This window comes from Sus scrofa, chromosome 7 (genome assembly GCF_000003025.6).
Source record: "Sus scrofa isolate TJ Tabasco breed Duroc chromosome 7, Sscrofa11.1, whole genome shotgun sequence".
NCBI lineage: Eukaryota > Metazoa > Chordata > Mammalia > Artiodactyla > Suidae > Sus > Sus scrofa.
The window spans coordinates 90,646,386-90,669,499 of record NC_010449.5 but is presented as its reverse complement, the minus strand read 5'-3'; the positions used below and the strand labels follow the sequence as shown (position 1 = coordinate 90,669,499).

At 36.1% G+C, this 23,114-nt stretch overlaps 1 protein-coding gene across 22 annotated transcripts in view; it reads right to left on the bottom strand.

Moving 5' to 3' along the window:
• Positions 1-23,114, bottom strand: part of GPHN (gephyrin) — a 567,900-nt gene that overhangs the window by 244,126 nt on the left and 300,660 nt on the right. For all 22 annotated transcript variants that reach the window (XM_021098013.1, XM_021098018.1, XM_021098005.1 and 19 more), the window contains 1 exon segment: positions 1,385-1,451. In XM_021098013.1, coding sequence (XP_020953672.1) covers positions 1,385-1,451 — 67 coding nt within the window.

Below are 23,114 nucleotides of genomic sequence, written 5' to 3'. Positions count from 1 at the left end.
ATGGGTTATGCTACAAGGAAATACAGTATTATATTGGTGCCTCAAGAGAAGCTTAGAACAAGAGATGACACTGTTTCTTGGCTCAGTGTAGCAGATGCCAGAAAATGAAATGCCATATGTTGCTGAGACTGCTCCTGCTTTTGGAAACTGATAAGTCTGTAAACCTGAGGAACATTGCTCTGGGACACATTTTGATCATGTGATATGATGACAACTAGGCTAACTGTTAATGTCTGTGTAGGATTTCAGTAAGTGCCAGTATCTCCTGACTTATTTTTCAGGTTCTATCTACTACTTTACTATGATATTTATAATACAGGCAATGTATTAGTAAGTTAGTAAGATTATAATGCTGATATTGATGGTAATGAGTTCCTGATATATGAGTTAGAGCCTCCTCAAAATGTAGTATCAATGGGAAATGACTGACCTGAGCAAGACAGCTAATTTCTATGGCAAATAGAAATCACAGGGTACCAATAATAGAAGATCAAGGTGGAAAATTAGTACAAAAATATGAAAATTTGTGTAATGGCTTTAGAGGATGAATTACTGTTTCTCTAAATCTCTCCCTATCCTACACTGGCTCCTCTAAATCTTAAGCACATTCACAGTGCTAATTTTGTTGTGTCTGTAATATAAAAGCTGTATTAAATATAGATGCCCAGTCAGACAAATATGATTGTTTTTGTTAAGAGAGCCTAGACCAGAGGCCAGCGGGTAGCTTATGTAAAGAATGAACCTTAACCAAAGAGTTTGGCCTCTGCCCTCAGCCACAAGCAGGTGATAGGAATGTCTTTTGTTTGGCCACCAGACAGTCTAATGGTGTGATTTATGCAAAGGGCTTTGTGAAATGTGGTATCAGTTTTGCCTTGGGAAAGTGTTGGAGACTGCAGGTATTAGTCTAGCCTCTGGGAAGGGCTAGAGATTAAAGGTCAGACACAGGGACAGGATGTGATATGCCTCAATAAAAACTCCAAGGGTTTAGGATTCCAAGGGTTTAGAGCTTCCCCCATAAGCAATAATCCCTGTGTTACACACTGATGCCCTTGGAGTAATGTGTTTTTGACTCCAAGATAAGAGAAGCTCTCCATTAGGTACCTCTCCTTAACTCTGTCTTAGGTACCTCTTTGCTTGGTTGATTTTAATCTGTATGCTTTCCCTGTAATAAACCATAACCATAAGTATATAAGTCTTTCAATAAGTTCTCTTAGTTTTTCTTGTGAATTATTAAAACTGAAGGTTGATTTGAGAATGCACTGAAATGCAACTGGTGTCAGAAGTGAGGGTAGTCTTATGGAGTGCTCCAAATTTTTGATTGGCAAACTTTCATAGCTGGCCAAAATTTCTTACACTAAACCATATAAATCTCAAGACTGCTCACCTGAGATCCTTTCTTGCTACCTGGCAAGTTAATTATGAGAGTTTTCCCTCTGATTCCACATACAGGCCTGGAAGGAAAGAGAAACCGGATGAATGCTAAATTAGAATAAATGGTTGGTTTGAATACATTCAACAACAAAGATCAATCATTGTACTTTACATGTGAACAACTGTTTTAGGAATAAAATTGTTACACCTAAAGACTCACCCATTTTTATACAAATTGGGCACTCACTCTGGCCGAGCTTTTTACAATAATGGTTAGGATAAACAATCAGATTCTGCTATATAGCACAGGGAACTATATATCCAATCACTTGTAAAGTAACATGATGGAGGATAATGTGAAGAAAAGAATGTATATAAATGTATAACTGGGTCACTATGCTGTACAGCAGAAATATAATGCTGTAAATCAACTATAATAAAAAATTAAAAATAAAAAATACAATAATGGTTAGTGTGGTGGATGAGAACATGAAAGAAGTAAGGGCCAATTCATCTTTTTTCTCTAACTTCTGCTACTTGCTATCTCTTACTATTCTAACAGTTAGATGAGATAGTGTATTAAAAGTGACTAGCATAATAATATCTACGTTCAAAAGTCTAACATCTAAGCATTCATGAATTGAGAGACGTTTAAACTCTTGCTTCTCAGGAAATCTCTAAGTTTTAAAGTAAGACATGTCTCTCATAAATCAACAGCAGTGGAAAGAATTTAGAGAGAACAGCTGTCAACAGATCCATTGAGAGTACAGTCAATTTAAAGTAGAAAGGTCTTTCAGAGATCACTGTAAATTTTCAGGACATTTTTAAATCAAGTGGTTAGATAAGAAACCAAAAAAGTGGAAAAGCATGGAAAACTGGAATCAAGAGTTGAAGGTCCGGATTTTATATGAGAATATGAATCATGCTTTGCCAATATTGTCTGTTACTTGGATCTGATAACATATCATCTTCATCACTTGAAAACTAAAGGACTAGATTAGTCAGCTTCTAAAATTTTATAACCAAGATTGTGAGATACATAATGTTTTCTTAAAACTTCTAGTTGAGATTCTTCTTTTTTTGGTTGCACTCGTGGCTTGTGGAATTTCCTGGGCTAGGAATCAAAAACACATGGCAGTTGCAACATGTGCCACAGATGTGACCTGTGCCACAGCAGTGGCAGTGAGGGATCCTTAACCCACTGCAGTATACAGGAACTGATTTTCTTCTTTAACTACTTTAACTCTTATAAAATAACCTAAAATTCCATTATTTTATTTTTCTGGTCCTATTCATAAAGTTCATAAAATTTAAAACTTTCCATACAATTTTTTTTAAAGTGAGATATAATTGACAAATGACATTTTATTTATTTATGTACTTATGCATGCTTTTTTTCTTTTTTTTAGTGCCACATATAGAGGTTCTCAGGCTAAGGGTCGAATTGGAGCTGCATTGGCCAGCCTAACCCACAGCAACGGAGGATCTGAGCAGCATCTGCAACCTACACCATAGTTAATGGTAATGCTGGATCCTTAACCCTCTGAGTGGGGACAGGGACTGAACCTGCGTCCTCATGGATACTAGTCGGGTTTGTTACCACTGAAGCACAATGGGAACTTTACAACATTTTATTAATTTTGGATGTACAACATGATTTGATATATGAATATACTTGAAGTGATTATCACAGTAAGTTTAGTTAATATCCATCACCACACATAGTACATAGATCTTGTGATGGGAATGCTTAGTATACTTTCTTAGAAACTTTCAGTTATATAATTATAGTATTATCAGCTATAATCAAGTATTATCAACTAAATCAACATTATATATCCAGGATTTGTAAGTGGAAGTTTGTGCTTTTTGACCACCTTCACCCATTTTGTTCACTTACCAACCCCTACCTCTGGCAACCATTTATCGTCTCTGTAGATGTGAGTTATTTTTAGATTATACATTTAAGTGAGATCATATAGTATTTGTCTTTTTCTATCTGATCTATTTCACTTAGCATAATGCACTCAAGATCCATTCATGTCACAAATAGCAAGGTCTTCTTCTTTTTTAGGACTGAATAATATTCTGTTTATATATACACATATAATTTTCTTTATCCATTCACCCATCAATGGACACTTAGGTTGTTTCCATGCCTTGGCTATTGTAAATAATGTTGCATTAAATATGGAGGTGCAGATATCTTTTTGAGATTCTGTTTCCTCTGGAAAAATAACCAAAAGTCAAAGTGCTGGATCATATGGTAGTTCTGTTTTTAATGTTTTTTTAGGAACCTCTATACTATTTTCCATAGTGGCTGCACCAACTTACATTCCAAACAACAGTGTATGAGGGTTCCCTTTTCTCCACATTCTCTGCAACACCTGTTACTTCTTGTTACTGATAACAACTGTTCTAATGGATGTGAGGTGATATCTCTTCATGGTTTTGAGTAATATTTCCCTAATTAGTGATGTTGAACATCTTTGAATGTGCCTGCTGGCCATCTGAATGTTTTCTTTGGAAAAACATCCATTCAGATCCCCTGCCAATTAAAATACAAAAAATTGTTGGTGAATTCTTAAGGTATTTTGACGTTAACCCCTTTTTGGACATATGGTATATCTGCTGTCATTTGGTAGGTTGTATTTTCATTTTGTTAATGGTTTCCTTTGCTGTACAGAGTTTTTTTTTTTTTTTAATGTAGTCCAATTTGTTTAATTTTGCTTTTGTTTCTCCTATTTGAGGATATATATTCAGAATGATATTATTGCTAAGACTGACATCAAAAAGTATACTGCCTATGCTTCCTTTTAGGAGTTTCATGATTTTAGGTCTCACATTCAAGTCTTTAATCTATTTTGAGTTAATTTTTGTCTATAGTTTAAGATAGGGTCGAGTTTCGCTCTTTTGCATATGGCTGTCCAGTTTTACTGAAGAGATTTTCCTTTCGCCATTGTATGTTCTTTACTCCTTTTCTATAAGTTAACTGTCCATGTAATGTATCATTTTATTTCTGGGCTCTCAATTCTGTTCCATTGAATTATGTCTGTTTTTTTATAACTACCATGCTACTTTGATTATTATAGATTCGTAGTACAATTTGAAATCACTAAATGTGATACCTCCAGCTTGATCATTTTTCTCAAGATTACTTTGGCTATCCAGGGTCTTTTGCAGTACTATATAAGTTGTAGGATTTTTTTGTTCTATTTCTATGAAATGTGTCATTGGTATTTTGATGGGAATTCCACTGAATCCGTAGGTTGACTTAGGTAATGCGGATATTTTAACAATGTTAATTTTGCAACTCATAAGCATGGAATATTACTCCATTTCTTCGCATCTCATTCAATTTCTTTAAACAACATCTTATAGTTTTCACCTGCTTGGATAAATTTATTCCTAGATATTTTATTCTTTTTATTGTGATTGTAAAAGAAATTGTTTCATTAATTTCTCTTTATGCTAGCACTTGCTTAGTGTATAGAAATGCAACAGTTTTTTCTATATTGATTTTATATTCTACAACTTCACTACATTCATTTACTAGTTCTATTAGTTTTTTGGTGGGGTCTTAAAGGTTTTCTATACATAAAATCATGTTATCCACAAAGGGAGACAGTTTTACTTCTCCCTTTCCAATTTGTATTTCTTTTATTTTTTATTTATTTAGTTATTTTTGTCTTTTTGCTTTTTTGCCTTTTCTAGGACTGCTCCCATGGCATATGGAGGTTCCCAGGCTAGGGATCTAATCAGAGCTGTAGCCACCGGTCTACGCCACAGCCAGAGCAACGTGGGATCTGAGCCGCGTCTGCAATCTACACCACAGCTCACGGCAACGCTGGATTCTTAACCCACTGAGCAAGGCCAGGGATCGAACCCCAACCTCGTGGTTCCTAGTCGGATTTGTTAACCACTGAGCCATGACGGAAACTCCAGTATTTCTCATTTCTTTTTCTTACATAATTGCTCAAGCTAGGACTTGAGTGCTATGTTGAACAACACTGGCAAGAGTGCGTATCCTTGTCTTGGTTCTGATCTTAGGAAAAAACTTTCAGTGTTACACCACAGCTGTGGGTTTATCACATACAGCTTTTACAATGTTGATATACATGCCTTTCAGGTACATTTTACCAAGAGGTTTTTTTTTTTTTTTTTTTTTTTTTTTTTTTTAATCATCATAAGGTGGTGACTCTTGTCAAATACTTTCTGCTTTTGAAGCTACTGATACAATCAAGATTTTTATCTTTCATTTTTTTTTTTACTAGTGTGTTATATTACATTGATTTATTTGTGGATACTGAACCATCCTTACACCCCTGCAATACATCCCATTTGATCATAGGCTTTGATCCTTTTTAACATATTGTCATATTCAGTTTGCCAAAGTTTCCTGAGAATTTTTGCATCTATGTTCATCAGACATACCGGCCTGTAATATTCTTATGTGTTTCCTTGTCTAGTTTTGATATCAGGGTAATGTTGGCCTCATAAAAAGAGTTATGAAGTGTTTCCTTCTCTTCTGGTGTTTGGAAGAGAATTGGCATTATTTAAATGCTTGGTAACATTCACCATTTTAGTTGTCTGGTCCTGGACATTGTTTCTTGGGAGGTTTTTGATTTCTGTTTCCATCTCCCTACTGGTGATAGGTCTTTTCAAATATTCCATTTCTTATGTTTCAGTCTTGAATGTAGGATTCTAAGAATTCATCCATTTCTTTTCAGTTGTACAATTTGTTAGTATATAGTTATTCACAGTATTTTCTTATGAACCTTTGTATTTCTGTGATATTTGTTGTAATTTCTCTTCATTTCTAATATTATTTATCTACATCTTCTCTTTTCTTTTTTCCTAGCAAGTCTAGCTAAATGTTTGTCAATTTTGTTTACCTTTTCAAATAACAAGCTCTTAGTTTCACTGACTTTTTCTATTGTCTTTTTAGTCTCTATTTCATTTATTTCTGCTCTGATTTTTATTTCCTTCCTTCTACAGATTTTACATTTTGTTCTAATTATTCCCTAGTTTCTTTAGGTGTAAGGTTAGATTGTTTGAGATATTGCTTGTTTCTTAAGGTAGGCCTATATTTTGGTAAACCTCCCACTAAGTACTGCTTTTGCTATATCCCACAGATTTTTATATATTGTCATTTTCATTTTTATTTGTCTTAAGGGTTTTTTAAAAAACTTCTCCTTTGATTTATTCATTGACCCAATAGTTGGTCAGTAGCATGTTGTTTACCCTCCACGTATTTGTGATTTTTCTAGTTTTCTTCTTTTGGTTGATGGCTAGTATTATGCATGGTGGTGAAAAGATGCCCATTAGGATTTCAATATTTAAATTTATGAAGACTTCTTTTGTGTTCCAACATATGGTTTATCCTTGAGAATGTTCCATGTGCATTTGAGAAGTAAATGTAGCCTGCTTCATTTGAATGAAATACTCTGTATAAATCTCATAAATCCATTAATCTAATATTTCATTTAGGGAATATGTTTCCTTTTTGACTTTCTATCTGAATGATGTGTCCATTTTGGGGGAATTCTTCAATTCATCAATGTTTTATAGTTTTCAGTGTACAGGTCTTTGACAATTAAACATATTTCTAGACATTTTATTCTTTTTGATGCAATTGTAAATAGGATTGTTTTCTTCACTTCCTGATAACTTATTACTGCACAGAAATGTAACTGATTTTTATATATTGATTTTGTATCACCCAAGTTCACTTAACTAGATTTTTTTTTTTGGTGAACTCTGTAGGGTTTACTACATATACTATGTCATCTGCAAAGAGAGATAATTCTACTTCTTCCTTTCTGATTTGGGAGACATTTCTTTTCCTTGTTTACTTGCTTTGGCTAGGGCTTCAATTACTATGTTGAAGAAAAATGGCAAAAGTAGATATCTGTGCCTTGATCCTGATCTTAGAGGAAAACTTTTGTTTTACATCATTGAATATGTTACTTGTGGGGGTTTTTCATATATGGCCCATATTATACTGAGGTATGTTCTCACTATACCGACTTTGCTGAGAGTTTTCATTATGAATAGATGTTCGACTTTGTCAGATGTTTTTTCTGCATCTATTGAGATCATATGATTTTTATCCTTCATTTTATTAATGTGGTCTATCACACTGAACTGTGGATGTTGGGAACTTTTCTATATCTTCTAGGTTGACAAATTTGTTGGTGTATTGTTGTATGCAGTAATTGTTTATGTTTTTTTGGAGTTTTGTAGTATCAGTTGTAATGTCTCTTCTTTCATTTCTTTTTATTTATTTATTTATTTTTATTTTTTTGTCTTTTTGCTTTTTCTATGGCTGCTCCTGCAGCATGTGGAGATTCCCAGGCTAGGGGTCTAATCGGAGCTGTAGCCGCCGGCCTACGCCAGAGCCACAGCAACGTGGGATCCAAGCTGAGTCTGTAACCCACACCACAGCTCACGGCAATGCCAGATCCTTAACCCACTGATTAAGGACAGGGATAAAACCTGCCACCTTATGGTTCCTAGTCAGATTCGATAACCACTGCGCCATGACGGGAATTCCTCTTCTTTCATCTCTAATTTTATTTATTTGAATTCTCATTTCCTGGTAAGTCTAGCCAAAGGCTTGTCTATTTTATCTTTCCAAAGAACCAAGTTTTAGTTTTGTTCTTTTTAGTCTCTACTTTTTTCGACTCTGGATTTTATTTCCTTCTTTCCACTATAAGCTTAGTTCTTTTTCCTTTTTTAAAAAATTCTTTGGGAGTTCCCATCATGGCTCAGTGGAAACAAATCCAACTAGGAACCATGACGTTGCTGGTTTGATCCCTGGACTCCCTCAGTGGGTTAAGGATCTGGAGTTGCCATGAGCTGTGCTGTAGGTCACAGACGTGGCTTGGATCCTGAGCTGCTTTGGCTGTGGCATAGTCCAGCAGCTGTAGCTCTGATTTGACCCCAAGCCTAGGAACATATGCCTTGGGTGTGGTCCCAAAAAGAGCAAAAAAAAAAAAAAAAAAAAAAAATCTTTGGAGTGCAATGTTAGGTTATTTCTTTGAGCTCTTTCTTGTTTTTTTGTTTGTTTGTTTTTTGGCTTTTTGCCTTTTCTAGGGCTGCTCCTGTGGCATATGGAGGTTCCCAGGCTAGGGGTCTAATCGGAGCTGTAGCCGCTGGCCTACGCCACAGCCAGAGCAATGCGGGATCCGAGCCGCATCTGCAACCTACACCACAGCTCACAGCAATGCCGGATCCTTAGCCCACTGAGCAAGGCCAGGGATCGAACCCGCAACCTCATGGTTCCTAGTTGGATTTGTTGACCACTGAGCCACGAAGGGAACTCCACTTTCTTGTTTCTTTTTTTTTTTTTTTTTTTTTTTGTCTTTTGTCTTTTGTTGTTGTTGTTGCTATTTCTTGGGCCGCTCCCGAGGCATATGGAGGTTCCCAGGCTAGGGGTCCAATCGGAGCTGTAGCCACCGGCCTACACCAGAGCCACAGCAACGCAGGATCCGAGCCGCGTCTGCAACCTACACCACAGCTCACGGCAACGCCCGATCGTTAACCCACTGAGCAAGGGCAGGGACCGAACCCGCAACCTCATGGTTCCTAGTCAGATTCGTTAACCACTGCGCCACGACGGGAACTCCCCACTTTCTTGTTTCTTAATGGAGGCATTTATTGCTCTGAACTTCCCTCTTAGAACTGCTTTTGTCTTAAAGTTCTGGTATGCTGTATTTCTTTTTGCCTTGTCTCAAGATATTTTTTGATTTCTTCTTTGACTCATTGATTACCCAGTAGCATGCTGCTGAATCTCAGAAATTTGAATATTTGTGAATTTTCCAATTTTCTTCTTGTAATTGATTCCTAGTTTCATACTATTATAGTCAGGAAAGATGCTTAATACGATTTTAATTTTCCTAAATTTTAAGACTTCTATTGTGGCTCAACACATGATCTATTCTAGAGAATGTTCTATGTACATTTAAGAAGAATGTGAATTCTGTTGCTTTTGCATGAAATGTTTTGCAAATGTCTTTTAAGGTCATCTGATCTGAAGTGTCATTTAAGTCCAATGTTTCTTGCTATTTTTCTGCTATTTTTCATCTATCCATTGATGAAAGTGAGTATTGAAATCTACAATTATTATATTGCTGTGTATTTTTCCCTTCTGTTCTTTTATCACTGGCTTTATATACTTAGGTGCTCCTAATGTTGGGTGCATAAATACTTACAAATGTAACATCCTCTTTGGATCAACTCTATTATTATACAGTGACCTTTGTCTCTTACTACAATCTTTTTCTTGAAGTTTATTTTGTCTGATACACTTATAGCTATACTAGTTTTCTTTTGTTTTTCATTTGCATAGAATATCTTTTGCCATTCTTTTATTTTCAGTGTGTATGTGCCCACATGTCAGAAGTTATTTTAGCAGCATATAGTGTTTTTTTAAAATTTTAAATCCATCCAGCCACTCTGTTTTGATTGAAGAATTCATTCATTTACATTTAAAGTGATTATTGATGGGAGTTCATGTCATGGCACAGTGGAAACGAATCCGACTGGGAACCATGAGGTTTAGGGTTCGATCCCTGGCCTCGTTCAGTGGGTTAAGGATCTGGCGTCACCATGAGCTATGGTGTAGGTCACAGACAAGGCTCAAATCTGGCGTTGCTGTGGCTCTGGCATAAGCTGGCAGCTACAGCTCCGATTAGACCCCTAGCCTGGGAACCTCCAGTTGCCGCTGGTGCGGCCCTAAAAAAAGAAAAAGACAAAAAAAAAAAGTTTTTATTGATAAGCATGGACTTACTGCCATTTTGTTCACTGTTTTCTTTCTGTTTTATAATTTCCTTGCTACTTTCTTCTTTTCTTCCTCCCTTGCTTTGGGAATTCATGATTTTTTTTTTTTTTTTTTTTTTTTTTAGTGGTGTGCTTAGATTCCTTTCTCTTTGAATTTTGTATATATATCATAGGTTTTTGCTTTTTTACCATGAGGTTTATGCAGAACATCTGTCATTTGTAGGTGTCTTTTAAGCTGATAGTGACTTAAATTCAAACATATTCAAACATATTCTAAAGCTCTTTACTCTGTCCACTATGTTTTATGTTTTTGATGTTGCAATTTCCATCTTTTTAAGTTGCGTGTTCACTGTCTTATTGTTATTCTTTCACTACTTTTGTATTTTACCTTTTACCCTAGGTTTACCAGTGGTCAAAACATCACCTTTACAACTTTAGATTATTCTAAATTTAACTATATATTTACCTTACCAGTGATATTTACACTTTCATGTTTTCTTGTTAGTACTCTTTCATTTAAGCTTAAAGAAGTACCTTTAACTTTTTTTATAAGGCCAGTCTAGTGGTGTTGAACTCCTTCAGTTTTTGTGTGGTTGGCAATTTCTTCCTCTCTTTTCAACCCTGAAGGACAACTTTCTTGGGTAAAGCACTCTTTGTAGACAGCATTTTTCCCTTCAGCATTTAAAATACATCTTGCTACTCCCTTATGGTCTGCAAAGTTACTGCTGAAAAATCTACTGAAGGGATTATGAAAGTCTCTTGCATATAAAAAGTTGTTTTTCTCTTCCTGCTTTTAAGATTCCCTCCTTGTCTTTAACTTTGGACAATGTAATTATGATGTGTCTTTCTGTGTGTGTCATCTTTATTGGAACTCTCTGGGTTTCCTGGATCTGGATGTCTGTTTCTCAGGTTAGAGATATTTTTAGCCATTAATTATTTCTTCAAATAAGTTTATCTCCCTTCCTTTTACTTTTTCTGGGATTATAACAATGTGAATATTGTTCTGTTTGATGTGTCCTGTAATTTCCTGAATCTATCTTCATTCTTTTTCTTTTTGTTTCTCTGTATGGATGAATTCCATTGCCCTATCTTAAAATTTCCTGATCAATTCTCCTGCTTTACCTAGTGTTGTTCAATCCCTATCATAATTTTCAATTCAGCTATTATATTCTTCAAGTTTGTGATTTCTTGTATTCTCTCTTTGTTGAAATTCTCATTTTGTACATGCATTTGTTCTCCAGACCTTGGTGAGCACTTTTATGACCAGTATTTTGAACATTTTTTCACATTGGTAAACCACATATCTCTGTTTCATTAATATGTTTTTCTGATGTTTCATCTGATAGGTATGGAGAATTTGATGGCTACATGCTTTGGGGATCTTTGTAATTTTATACTGCATGTTTACCCTATCAGTGTTCATGTAGTTTCCTTTTCCAAGTATAATTGCCATAGATTTAACCTTATTGAAAATGATGTGGGATTCTCCAAAAGAGACATATGGATGGCCAAAAACCACATGAAAAGATGTTCAACATCACTCATCATTAGAGAAATGCAAATCAAAACCACTATGAGGTACCACCTTACACCAGCCAGAATGGCTGAAATCAAAAAGTCTATAGGCAATAAATGCTGGAGAGGGTGTGGAGAAAAGGGAATCCTATTACACCATTGGTGGGATTGTAAATTGGTGCAACTACTGTGGAAAACAGCAAGGAGATTCCTCAGAAAACTCAAAATAGAACTACCATTTGATCCAGCAATCCCATTCCTGGGCATCTATCCAGAGAAAACCATGACTCACAAAGACACATGTACTCTGATGTTCATTGCTGCACTCTATTCAATAGCCAAGACATGGAAACAACCTCAATGTCCATCGACAGAGGAGTGGATGAAGAAGATGTGGTACATATACACAATGGAATATTACTCAGCCATCAAAAGGAATGAAATACTGCCTTTTTTTTTTTTTTGAAATACTGCCATTTTTAGCAACATGGATAGACCTAGAAATTATCATGCTAAGTGAAGTCAGCCATACAATGAGACACCAACATCAAATGCTTTCCACTGACATGTGGAATCTGAAAAAAGGACACAATGAACTTCTTTGCAGAACAGATACTGACTCACAGACTTGAAAAACTTATGGTTTCTAAAGGAGACAGGTTGTGGTGTGGGGGAATGTGCTGGGGTTGTGGGATGGAAATCCTATAAAATTGGGTTGTGATGATCATCATACAACTATAAATGTAATACATTCAATGAGTAATAAAAAATAAAGTTAAAAATAAGAAAATGATGTGGGGTCTATAAATATTTTTAATTTATCAAGCATTACAGAATTTGGAATCTATTTTTCAAGAATATAACTCTAGGAGTTCCTGTCGTGGTGCAGTGGTTAATGAATCCGACTAGGAACCATGAGGTTGTGGGTTCGATCCCTGGCCTTGTTCAGTGGGTTGAGGATCCGACGTTGCTGTGAGCTGTGGTGTAGGCTGCAGATGAGGCTTGGATCCTGCATTGCTGAGGCTGTGGCGTAGGCTGGTGGCTACAGCTCCGATTAGACCCTAGCCTGGGAATCTCCATGTGCCATAGGAGCAGCCCTAGAAAGGGCAAAAAGACAAAAAAAAAAAAAAAAAAAGTATATAACTATGTTCCATGGATGTTTCCAAGAATGTTCAAAGTTTTAACTCTCTCCTCCGCAAGGTTAGTGGCAAGTTAAAATTCAGTCAATACTTTAAATTATATCTCCAATAATACTTCATCTGCTCTAGGTTGCTATCTAATAGCAGTGTTAATAAAGCTACAGATAAACTTCCATCAGTTCTGTCTCTATGTAATAGTTAAAATATCTAAAACCATTATTTCTCTCTGTGTGTGTTCTTTGCATCTGTGTGTGTGTGTACACAATAATTTAAAGCTTTAGTATACAGACATGAGAAATTATATCTGATTTTTTCCACTTGATCTCTTTTGCATTTTATTTTGTCAGAAGATTAGATCGGAAGAATTTTATGAAAAAGTCTTTGTTAGTTCCCTGGTCTGAATGTTTAAAGATTAATCTACAGCTGTGATTTTTCATCTCTTGACTGTCCAGAGTTATTGCAAGAAGAAAGTACTTTACATTTATGTAAGTCTTTTTGGTTAATAAAGTGTTTTTACAAACACAATTTTCATTTAATAATCTTAAAAACATAAGCATCAAGCACAAAACACAAATGCAAACACAAGTCTTAGCATATTCCAAAACTTATTAAACTAAAGATGTCCACTACGTATTCTGAGATAAATGCAACCCAATTCCTTATGGAGTTTACAAATGTATTATAGGTCATTAAAGCATATAAATAAACAACTACAAGATAGCAGGTAATGACACAAATTATCATTAAATATCATGAGTTCAAAATAAAAGCAGTAAACTTCTAGTCAAGGGTATGAAGTTAGTCTCTATGGAAGAGATAGCATTGGTGTGTATAAAGGAAAATATTTCAACAGGTCGGAAAGTGGTGGAAAGGTAAGAAAAAGAGGACAGTTGAGGTGGAGAGGGATAAAGAATGTTAAAGCACAGAGATAAAAAAAAAGCACCAAATACATTTTGGGTATATTAAATCTTCCCCTAGTGAGACCACACTGTACTTAGAAGAGTGATGTGAGATAAGATATACCAGTGGAAAGATGCTGCAGACTGACAGATTAAAAGTTTTCAATGTGTGGTCTTTGCACCAGCAACATATGCAACATTTGGAATTTGTTAGAAATGTAAAATCTCCCACACTGCACTTCTACTTTCCTCACTGTGACTGATCTACTGAATCAAAACATATGGAGTGAGATCCAGCACTTAATATGTTACCAAGCTCTCTAGTTGATTCTGTTCCATAGCAAAACTGAGAACTACTGTGATAAACAATTTCTGAATTCTGTTACTACTACTTGCTATCAGTGTATTAGTTAGTTATGGAGCCTTTTCAATGCAGTTTTCAAATCTGAGTTGTTGTAGACATTAATACAATACTTAACATATAATGTAAAGTACAGTGGATACATAATGTACAGTATAGTACAAAATGGATACTTAATTAATACATGACCTTTTTTTTTCCTCTTAGAAAGTACTTTGGGATGAGACATTGGAAGTCATATATTCATTATAAATATCTACAATATGTTCTTCAGGTATTGGGAACATTGATGAATTCTGTTCAATTTTCTTAAGCACAGTTTGAGGAATAATAGTAAAATATAAAGTGAAAGGGAATAATAAAAGATATAAAGAATAGGAAGTCTGATGATAGAAAATAGTAAATACAGGTTGAAAGATTTTTGGTACATGTTCTGTGATATATCTTTTCAGTACCTTGTGCTGTTCAATCTCTCTCAGAATTTTCAATTCAGTTACTGTTTTCTTCAAGTTGTGATTTCTTGTATTCTCTATTTGTTGAAATTCTCATTTTGTATATGCATTGTTCTCCTGACCTTGGTGAATGCTTTTATGACTCCCACTTTCTTTTCTACTGTTTTTTTTTTTTTTTTTTTTTTTTTTTTTTTTTGTGGGGAGTAAAGGGAATAGAGTCTGATTTTCTCTTTTGCTATTAGTAATATGGCAATGAGATTGAGAAGACTTGTGAATAATTTAACATCTAATACTTAACAAGTGTTTGTTATATATCATGTGTTTTCTAACATATATCTTTTACATACATAAGTATAAATTTTTATATTTCACATACAACAGCCCCATAAAGTATATACACAAAAACTTTCTAGTTTTTCACATATAAATTACTGTCAACTATGACAGATATTAGTTGCCTTTTAGTTCTAATTTAAATGAACACATTTATGTTAAGAAAGAAGAAAAAAATGGAATCTTATAAAAGCCTCAACTACAACCACAAATGGCAGGAAAAAGAGTGGAATATAAAAAGAGGAACAATACAGGGCAAAAAAAAAAAAGGAGTAACAAATGTGGGAAATATATGAATATCAATGGTCTAAATACACCAATTAAAAAACAAAAATTGTCAGAGATGATTGAAAACATGATTAAATTATAAGTTGTGGACAAGAAATCTATTTAAAATATAAAGATACATATAGAAGTAAATGGACATATGGTGTTTCTGTTGTGGCCCAGTGGGTTAAGAACCTGACTGGTCTCCATGTGGATGCAGGTTCGATCCCTGGTCTTGCACAGTGTGTTAAGGATCCAGCATTGCTGGAAGCTGTGGTGAAGGCTGCAGATGTGGCTTGGATTTGGTGTAGTTGTGTCTGTGGTGTAAGCCAGTGGCTAAGGCTCTGATTCTACCCCTAGTCTGGGAACCTCCATACGCCACGGGTGCAGCCCTAAAAAGACAAAAAAGAAAAAAAGTAAATGGATGCAGAAAATTATATCATGCTAACATTAATCAAGAAAGCACAAGTAGCTATATTAATTTCAGATAGACTTCAAAGCCAGGAAAGATAATAGGGATAAAGAAGGACATTACATGTATACATGTAAGGATAACCTGACCCCCTTGCTGTACAGTGGGAAAATAAAAAAAAAAAAAAAAAAAAAAAAGAAATGTAAAAAAGAAGGACATTACACAATGATGAAGGGGCTGATTCTCCAAGAAGATATAATGATCTTTAGTGTGTATGGATCTAATAACAGAGTGTCAAAATACATGAGGGAAAACTCAAAAACTTCAAAGAGAAATATACAATTCCACTATTATAGTTAGACACTTAAACGTACTTCTGTTAGAAATGGACAGATACAACTTAGGGAAAACCAGTAAGGACATAGTTGAACTCAACAACATTATCAATCAACAGAGTATAACCAACATGTATAGTAACTTCATCCAACAATGACAGAATACACATTCTTCTCAAGCTCACATGGGACATTACCATGACAGACCACAATTCGGGCCAGAAGACACATCTTACAAATGAAAAAGAATAGAAATTATATAATATCTTCTATCAGACCACAATGGAATTAAACTAGAAAACCAGAAATCAGTAACAAGAGGATAAAAGAAACACAAAATGCCTGTAGATTAAGTGACATTTCTTTCTTTCTTTTTTTTTTTTTTGTCTTTTTGCCTTTTCTAGGGCTGCTCCCACAGCATATGGAGATTCCGAGGCTAGGGGTCCAATCGGAGCTGTATCTGCCGGCCTACACCAGAGCCACAGCAACACGGGATCCGAGCCGCGTCTGTGACCTTCACCACAGCTCATGGCAACGCCGGATCCTTAACCCACTGAGCGAGGGCAGGGATCGAACCCGAAACCTCATGGTTCCAAGTCGGATTCGTTAACCACTGAGCCATGACGGGAACTCCTTAAATGACATTTCTTGAACTAATAATTGATTACAGCAAGGTTGTCAGAAACAAATTTAATATACAAAAGTCAATTGCTTTGGACAAAAGATGGCAGAGTAGAAGGAATTGTTGTTTACCTCCTAATGAGCAAACCAAAATCACAAATAACTGCTAAATAACTATTGATGAAAAAGACTGGAACCTACCAAAAAAAGATACTCTACATCCAAAGATATAAGGAAGGAACCATGATAAGATAGTAGGAGGGGTGCACTTACAAAATATAATGAAATTGTATGCAACCCTAGGGGTGTGATCTATAAATGAGAATAAATACCTCTCAGAAGTTCTCCCACAAGAGTAAGACCTCCAAGCTCCATGTCAGGTTCCCCAGCCTAGGGTCTGGCATAGAGAAGAGGTGCCTCCACAGCATTTGGCTTTGAAGGCCAGTGGGACTTGACTGAAGGAGCTACATGGGACTGATGGAAACAGATTTGACTCTTGAAGGGTGCATACAAGATCTCATACACTCCAAGACCCAGGGCAAGAGCAGTGACAATATGATCAAGTTGGCTAGACTAAATTGCTGGTCTTAGAAGGTCTTATGTGGGGAACAGGGGATAGTTTTGGCTTTCTCTGGGGTCATAAAAGCTTGTGGAGGCATATTAGAAAGCATTCATCTATTCTAGAACTCCTGCTAGAGGAAGATGCCTTGCCTGATTCATTAACCCCAAGACCTGGCCACATTCAATGGCTTATAGGCTCCAGTGCCGGGATTCCCCAGGCCAAACAACCAACAGGGTGTGAAGAAAGCACCATCAATAAGGATAGAGGCTGAAGTTCCCATCGTGACTCAGCAGTAACGAATCCAACTAGGATCCAGGAGGACCCAGATTCGGTCCTTGGCCTTGCTTGGTGAGTTAAGGATCCAGCATTGCCATGAGCCGTGGCATAGGTTTCATATGGCTTGGATCCCACGTTACCATGACTGTGGTATAGGCTGGTAGCTGTAGCTCCAATTCAACCTTTAGCCTGGGAACTTCCATATGCAGCCCTAAAAAAAATAAAAAAAAAATAAAAAAATAAGGAGAGAAGCTGCCTAAAGACTTACTGAGCCCAAAGCCACTTCTGGATACGCCCCCTGACATGGACCTTGTCTAACAGAAGGCCAAGAGCAAGCTCAGCACACCAGGGGGCACAGGCCTCTCCCACCAGGAAGCCTGCACAAACCTTTAGGTCAGCTGCATTCACCATGGAACAGAAATTGGAACCAGAAACTATGATCTGGCAGCCTATGAAACTGACTGTGCAAAGGCAGATCAAAACCGACCCTGGGAACAGCTGGTCAGTGGCCCTTAGGCGAAAGCAGGGAGCATTCTTCTGGAACACATAGGAAATCCCTTATGGAGTGCCACTCCTTCAATATGGAGAAACATTACTTTCCGTATATGTAAAAATATAAATAGAAATTTAGACAAAATGAAATGGCAGAGGAATATGTTTGAGGTGAAGGAATAAGATAAAACCCCAGAAGGACAATTAAGTAACACAGAGATACGTTATCTACCTGAGAAAGAGTTCAGAATGATTGTAAAGATGATCCAAGAACTCAGGAAAAGAATGGATTTACACAGTGAGAAGTTAAAAGAAATTTTAAACAAAGATAAAATATAAAGAACAACCAAAGAGTTGAAGAATATAAGAACTGAAATGAAAAATACAATATGGGAGTTCCTATAGTGACTCAGTGGTTAATGAACCCAACTAGCATCCATGAGGATGTGGGTTTAATCCCTGACCTCACTCAGTGGGTTAAGGATCTGGCACTGCTGTGATCCATGGCATAGGTTGCAGATGTGGCTTGGAGCCCACATTGCTGTGGTTATGGTGTAGGTGGGCAGCCTCAGCTCTGATTTGACCCTTAGCCTGGGAACCTCCATATGCCATGGGTGCCGCACTAAAAAGACAAAAAGACCAAAAAAAAAAAAAGAAAGAAAGAAAGAAAGAAAAACACAATAGGAGGATTCAATAGCAGAATAAATGAACCAGAAGAATGGATGAATGAGCTGTAAGACAGTGTAGTGAAAATCACTGCTATAGAACAGAATAAAGAAAAAATAATGAAAAGAAATGAGGAGAGTTCAAGTGACCTCTGGGGTAATGTAGAACATACCACCATTTGTGTCAGAGGGTGCCCAGAACAGAATAGAGAGAAAAAAGGGCCTCAAAGATATTTAAAGAGATAATTGTTGAAAACTTCTTTAACATGGGAAAGGAAACAGTCAGCCAAGTCCAGGAAGTGCAGAGAGTCCCATACAAGATTAACCGAAGGAGGAAAATGATGAGACACATAATAATCAAATTGACAAAAATCAAAAAGAGAAAATATTAAAATCAAAAAGGGAAAAATAACAAATAACACACAAGGGAATCCTCATAATGTTATCAGCTGATTTTTAAGCAGAAATGCTACAGGCCAGAAAGGAGTAGCATGATATATTTAAAGTGATGCAAGAGAAAAAAACCTACAACCAATACTCTACCCAATAAGGCTGTCATTCAGATTCGATGAAGATCAAAAGCTTTACAGACAAGCAAAAGCTAAGAGAATTTAGCAACACCAAACCAGTTTTACAACAAATACTAAAGAAACTTCTCTAAGGGTAAACAAAACAAAACAAAGCAAAACAAAAAGACACACCTAGAAACAGGAAAAATATGAAATTGGAAAGTTCACTGGAAAAGGCAAATATACAGTAAAGGCAGAAAATCATCCACACACCAATATGATACCTAAATCAGTAACTTTAAGAGACAGAGAGCATAAATGCTCTATTTGAAATTAAGAAGACAGCAATTTAAAACAATCATGTATATATATGGACTGTTATACCAAAACGTTTTTCAATATCTGCAAATATAATCAGTACTAGAAAACCTGGATCTCCATGCTTAACCAAAAAATGCACCTAAACAGACTTTCCCTCTTTGCAAAAATTAACTTAATATAGGCCACAGAATAAAATGTTAAACATAAAATTATAAAACTACTAGAAGATAACACAGGAGAAAACATAGATGACTTGGGTACAATGACTTTTTACAAATAATGCCTTTTTTCCATGGACGGGGAGAAAATGTTTGCAAGAAATACACCATAAGAGGAATAAGTAATCAAAATATATAAATAACGTTAAAAATTCAATAATAAAAAACCAACAACCTGATTAACAAATGGGCCCAAGACCTTAACAGACACCTCACCAAAAAGATACACGGACATATGAAAAGCATATGAAAGGCTGAACATCATGTGTTATCAGGGGAATAAAAGTTAAAACGATAATGAGACACCACTACACACCTATTAGAGGGCCAAAACTCGTAACATTGACAACATCATTCTGATAAGAATATAGAGCAACAGGGACTCTCATTTGTTGTAGGTAGGAATGTACAATAGTACAGCCACTTTGATAGTTTCTTAGAAAACTAAACATGTTCTTACCATAAAATCCAGTAACTATGCTCCTTGATATTTACCCAAAGTTGCTGAACACTTATAGCCACACAAAAACCTACATGCAAAAGTTTATTCCCACTTTATTCATAACTGCTAAAACTTAGAAACAACCAATATGTCCTTTGGTAAGTGAATGGATAAATGGTGGCACATCAAGAAAATGGAATATTTTCCGTGCTAAAAAAGAAATGAGCTATCAAGATATGAAAAGACATGGAAGAGTTTTAGATCATATTACTAAGTGAGAGAAGCCAATCTGGAAAGGCTAACTAGAAAGCAAGTCTTCGTACCAACTTCAGCTACAAGGGGGGCTGGACATCAGAAGCAAGAGAGCTACAACTCTATTGTCTGCAAAAAGGAGACCGCACCAAAAATCTGTACAAAATGAAAAGGCAGAGAATTATGACTCAGATAAGGGAGCAAGGGGGGGAAAAAGGCAAAACAGAAAAACATCTAAGTGATCTGGAGATTATCAACCTACACGAAAAAGACTTTAGGCTGATGATTCAAAACACTGGAAATAAACTGGAGGCAAAGACTGATAAATTACAAGAAACACTGCACAAAGAAATACAAGATTTCAGGATTAAGCAAGCAGAGATGCAAAATACAATAACTGAAATAAAAATTCACTAGAAGCAACCAACAGCAAAATATAGGAGGCAGAAGAATGAGCAAGCGAGGTGGAGGACAGACTAGTGGAAATCACTGATGTAGAACAGAAAAGAGAAAAAAGATTGAAAAGAAATGAAGACAGTCTAAGAGAACTCTGGGACACAGAATTTGACTGCATTTCTATATACTAACAAATAGAAATTAGGGAAACAATCCCATTTACCACAGCATCAAAAAGAATAAAATACTTAGTAATAAACCTACCTAAACAGACAAAAGACATGTATTCTTAAAACTATAAGATGCTGATAAAAGAAATCAAAGATGACAAACAGATGGAAAGACATACCATACTCTTGGATTGGAAGAATCAGTATTATCAAAATGACTATACTACCCAAGGAAATCTACTGATTCAAAGCAATCCCTATCAAATTACCAAGGACATTTTTTTCACAGAACTTGAACAAGATATTCCAAAGTTTATTTGGAAGCACAAAACACCCAGAATAGCCAAAGCCATCCTGAGAAAGAAAAATGGACTGGTGGAACGAGGCTCCCTGACTTCAGACTATACTACAAAGCTACAGTCATCAAAACTGTATGGTACTGGCACAAAGAGAGAAATATAGACAAATGAAACAGGATAGAAAGTCCAGAATTAAACCCAGGCACCTACAGTCAGTTAATCTATGAAAAAGGAGGCAAGACTATACAATGGAGAAAACACAGTCCCTTCAATGAGTGGTGCTGGGAAAAATGGACAGTTACAGGTAAAAGAATGAAATTAGAACACTTACTAACACCACACACAAAAATAAACTCAAAATGGATTAAAGACCTAAATATAAAACCAGATATTACAAAACTCCTAGAGAAAAATACAGACCAAACACTCTCTGACATAAACCACAGCAGTATCTTCTCAGATCCACCTCCTACAGTAATGACAATAAAAAGAAACAAATGGGACCTAATTAAAAGTAAAACTTAAAAAAGTTTCTTCACAACAAAGGAAATCCTAAGCAAAATGAAAAGATCACTCACAGAATGGGAGAAAATATTTGCAAATGAAGCAACTTACAAGAGATTAATCTCCAAAATTTATAAACACCTTCTGCAGCTCAATACCAAAAAAACCCAAACAACCCCATCAAAAAAAAGTGCCGAATATCTAAACAGACAATTATGCAAAGAAGACATACAGATGGCCAAAAAAACACATGAAAAGATGTTCAACATCACTCATCATTAGAGAAATGCAAATCAAAACCACTATGAGGTACCACCTTACACCAGCCAGAATGGCTGAAATCAAAAAGTCTACAAACAATAAATGCTGGAGAAGGTGTGGAGAAAAGGGAATCCTATTACACTGTTGGTGGGAATGTATTTATTTATTTATTTATTTTTTATTTTCCCACTGTACAGCAAGGGGGTCAGGTTATCCTTACATGTATACATTACAATTACATTTCCCCCCACCCTTTGTTCTGTTGCAACATGAGTATCTAGACAAGTTCTCAATGCTATTCAGCAGGATCTCCTTGTACATCTATTCTAAGTTGTGTCTGACAAGCCCAAGCTCCTGATCCCTCCCACTCCCTCCCCCTCCCATCAGGCAGCCACAAGTCTCTTCTCCAAGTCCATGATTTTCTTTTCTGAGGAGATGTTCATTTGTGCTGGATATTAGATTCCAGTTATAAGTGATATCATATGGTATTTGTCTTTGTCTTTCTGGCTCATTTCACTCAGGATGAGATTCTCTAGTTCCATCCATGGTGCTGCAAATGGCATTATGTCATTCTTGTTTATGGCTGAGTAGTATTCCATTGTGTATATATACCACCTCTTCCGAATCCAATCCTCTGTTGATGGACATTTGGGTTGTTTCCATGTCCTGGCTATTGTGAATAGGGCTGCAATGAACATGCGGGTGCATGTGTCTCTTTTAAGTAGAGCTTTGTCCGGATAGATGCCCAAGAGTGGGATTGCGGGTCATATGGAAGTTCTATGTATAGATTTCTAAGGTATCTCCAAACTGTTCTCCATAGTGGCTGTACCAGTTTACATTCCCACCAACAGTGCAGGAGGGCTCCCTTTTCTCCACAGCCCCTCCAGCACTTGTTATTTGTGGATTTATTATGATGGCCATTCTGACTGGTGTGAGGTGGTATCTCATGGTAGTTTTGATTTGCATTTCTCTTATAATCAGCGATGTTGAGCATTTTTTCATGTGTTTGTTGGCCATCTGTATATCTTCTTTGGAGAAATGTCTATTCAGGTCTTTTGCCCATTTTTCCATTGATTGATTGGTTTTTTTGCTGTTGGGTTGTATACGTTTGGTGGGAATGTAAGTTGGTGCAACCACTGTGGAAAACAGTATGGAGATTCCTCAGAAAACTAAACATAGAATTACCATTTGATGTGCAATTCCATTCTGGGTATCTATCCAGAAAAACCATGACTTGAAAAGATACATGTACTCCATT